Source organism: Gossypium hirsutum, chromosome A05, assembly GCF_007990345.1.
Source record: "Gossypium hirsutum isolate 1008001.06 chromosome A05, Gossypium_hirsutum_v2.1, whole genome shotgun sequence".
NCBI classification, from domain to species: domain Eukaryota; kingdom Viridiplantae; phylum Streptophyta; class Magnoliopsida; order Malvales; family Malvaceae; genus Gossypium; species Gossypium hirsutum.
This window is the reverse complement of record NC_053428.1, coordinates 98,230,319-98,234,048: the sequence shown is the minus strand read 5'-3', so window position 1 is coordinate 98,234,048 and position 3,730 is coordinate 98,230,319. Positions and strand designations below refer to the sequence as shown.

Here is a 3,730-nt window from a genome sequence, read left to right as displayed (position 1 = left end):
ACACGTATTGGCTGGCACTAGGTACTTTTTTCCTATCTCAATGCAATTTTTTTTTACTTTGGTACACTGATGGCCGGTACTAGAGATGTAAAAAAAATGGTGCTGGTCATGCAATGGCTGGCACCAAATTTATCATCAGATATATATAGGTATTTTATCTTCCATTTGAATTTTTGTTTGCTTTTTCTTTGCTTTATTAGTTGAAAATTGAGATTAAAAATTTTAGTTTTTTCTTTGTCGAGACGGAAGCAAAAATTTTTTAAGATGAGTTCCTAAATTTTGTTTCTTTATGGTCATTTCCATGGAGAAATGATAAATACAACTGAAGAAGGATGTGTATTTCAAAGTCGAAAAAAATAAGAATGAGATTCAACAAACTTGTTTTGCTGGCGGATTTAAAACGAAAAATCAGTACAAAGATAGCAACCCGTTGCTGAAAGCAAACGTTGAGACTGTTTTACAAATTTTTGGTTTTAACAGATTCGCTAAAGTTCTCAGAAATAGAGCTTGAAGATGATGATGATCTAGGGACAATGATAGTAATTTATTGCCCTCCCGAGATAGAAAATCCCAGCCCGGTTGAGTTGTTTACGGAGATAGTTGAACTGGATCCCATTCAAGTTGTAATTCCAGCAAGCTAGCACTATAGATGGTTATGAAGGGTCTGATAATGATGATCAGTCCCACATTGATCCCAACGATGATTTCAGTGACCCCGATTTGGATGACATCCCCAAAAACATAGACAAGTAAAGGCCGGTGGAGGGTGAAAATGCAAACCCCCATTCGGCCAGGAACACGGGCCCTGGTATAGTTATAAGAAATAATCCAGGGTCCTTCATGACCGATGTCGATCTTGATACGGCTCTTGTACGCGAGTTCCCGAAATATTCAAATATTATGCTGGCTCACCTACTTGATGATGAATTTAGCGATAAAGAATTGTTTGTAGGACAACAATTCGATAACAAAAAAGACTGTTTACATGCTATAAAACAACTTAGCTTGAAGTTAGGTGTGGATTATAAAGTAACGAAGTCGACGCAGTCTTTGTATATAAGAAAATGTTGGAAAGCGTCAAGTGGTTATAAATGGCGTGTCCGAGCCATGTTAATATAGTGGACACAGATATGGATAACAAGGAAACTAGAAGGTCCACACACATACACGTCCGCTCGTATGTCATAAGACCATGGAAAGTTAGATGTAAAAACTATATGCAACTGCATCATCTCTTTGGTGAAAGAGTCGCCCACCATTCAGTTACCGGTCCTTATTGCGGACATACAAGCTCGATTCAAGTATAAAGTGTCATACCGAAAGGCGTGGTGGGCAAAGCACATAGTGATGGTAGAGTTGTATGGTAATTGGGATGCATCATACAACGAGCTTCAAGGTTGGATATCCAGGATGCAGGACATGTGCCCGAGACAATGACTAATTTGCAAACATTACCGTATAAAGGCCCGAATTTAGAGATACAAGTGGAGAAACAAGTTTATACCGATTGTTTTAGACGTTCGAGCCGTGTGTTAGGGCCTTCCTTCACTGTAAGCTGATGGTGCAGATGGACGGGACATGGTTGTACGGAAAATACACGCAAATACTCCTTGTTTTTGCACAATACTGCAACCGAAATATACTTTCGATCGCTTTTTCCATCGTGGAGTGTGAGTGCTTCGAGTCTTGGGAATTTTTCTCAGAAATCTGCAGAGGCACGTTGTCAAAAAAGACAATATTTGCCTTATATTAGATAGATCAAAAGGATTACTTGCTTTGATAAGGCGATAGAGGGTTCCGTGGAGGTCTGTTTATTGCATCTGACACATTGCGGCAAACTTCCACAGAGATTATAAGCATAAAGATTGGAAAAAAGAACTTGTGAACATGGATAAAAAAAATTTGTTTGTATTTATTTCAAAAATTACTTTTCAAAGTTTTTGTTGTTTTTAAAATGATGATTTCAAATTAATATGCAGCTCATGAGTTAGAACCGCAAAGATTTAGTTAGAGGTTTGCGAGGTTTGAATCTCAGATGTCATCTTTACCAACAGATCTCCTAAAATGGTTGGATAGCATGGAGAATTGGCAATGGACTCAAAGTTAAGATGAGGGGTTTCGGTATGGGCAAATGACGACCAACCTGGTAGAGGTGGTCAACTTTATATTGAAGTGCACACGCCATCTCCCGATTTCTACTATTTTCTCGGCAACATTCTATAGGTTGGCCTCATTGATGCCTAGGATAGGGTTGAGACAAGCTAAGCCAATCGAGGCCGGGCACGTGTACGTTGAGGTCGTTCGAAAGGCCATGGCGGTAAATAGTCAAATGACACAAACAATGAACGCAGAATTGTATTCGTGCGACTTGGAGAATTTCCGAGTTAAAGAGTACATCGGCCGTCGTTTGGGTCTTCCAACTAGGTTGTACGCAGTTGATCTGCGAAACAAGCGATACGAGTGCAAGATATTTCAGACTCTTCAATATCCGTGTGCGCATGTTCATGCAGCGCCTGCTAGAGCAAACTTAAATGTTGAAAAATTCATAGACAAAATCTACACGTTGCAACGCACACTGCGTATATGGGGGAACAAATTTCCTGTAACGCCCGATGTCTCCAACTGGGAAGTTCTACCGCCTACTTTCAATATGGTGTCTGACCGTAGTCTCCGTAGACATCCTAAAGGTCGACCACAATCGACAAGAATTCAAAATGACATGGATGTCAAGGAGACGGGTGAACCCAAACTATGCACTGTGTGTCGAACATCCGGATACAACCGATCAACATGCCCACATCGTGTTTATGTTTTCGGTCAATCGTCTCGTAATGCCAGACTCTAAGATGACAAATGATATATTATTGAGCGCATGTTCTTGTAAAAACATTGTAAATATATGAAAAATTAGATAAATGGTATGAGAAGAAAATGAAAATTACATGGAAAGATAGATAATTTAAATGAAATGAAAAAAAATAATATAAGTGAATTGAGGAAAAATTTAAATTTACAAGGAAAGAAAGAAAAATTTAAATGAAATGAGGAAAAAAATTAATTTAAAAGAAATGAGACAAAATTTGAATTAAAATTGAAAGAAAGATAAATTTAAATGAAATGAAGAAAAATTTTAATTTAAAAGAAATGAGAAAAAATTAAAATTAAAATTGAAAGAAAGATAAATTGAAATGAAATGAGGAAAAAAATTAATTTAAATAAACTGAGAAAAAATTATATTAAAATTGAAAGAAAGATAAATTTAATTGAAATGAGGAAAAAAATTAATTCAAAAGAAATGAGAAAAAATTAAATTAAAATTGAAAGAAAGATAAATTTAAATGAAATGAGAAAAAAATTTAATTTAAATAAATTGAGAAAAAAAATTAATTTGCATGGAAAGATAGATGATTTAAATGAAATGAGAAAAAAAATTAAATTTGCATGGAAAAATAGATAATATAAATGAAATGAGAAAAAAAATTAAATTGAAAAAAATATAATTTAAATGAAATAGGAATGAGAATGGAAATGAAACGAAATGAAATGAAAATGAAATGAAAAAAAAAGTGATGTGACTATTGCGGCAAGCCTGGCCCGTGTGAGGCCTAAGCCTAGGCCTGAGAAATGGTCTGGCAATGGCCGGCTGTAGCAAGGGTAAAAAAATTTGGAAATGACATTTATCAGGCCTGATAGATGGGGTGTTAGGCCAAAAAAATCCAAAATAAAAAAA

At 35.9% G+C, this 3,730-nt stretch overlaps 1 protein-coding gene across 1 annotated transcript; it reads left to right on the top strand.

Annotated features, from left to right (window-relative positions):
• The first annotated feature begins 2,311 nt into the window (after window positions 1–2,311).
• Window positions 2,312–2,845, top strand: LOC107960987 (uncharacterized). Its single transcript, XM_016897230.2, has one exon. It carries the CDS (start codon window positions 2,312–2,314, stop codon window positions 2,843–2,845), a length of 534 nt encoding a protein of 177 aa, XP_016752719.2.
• The last annotated feature ends 885 nt before the right edge of the window (window positions 2,846–3,730 follow it).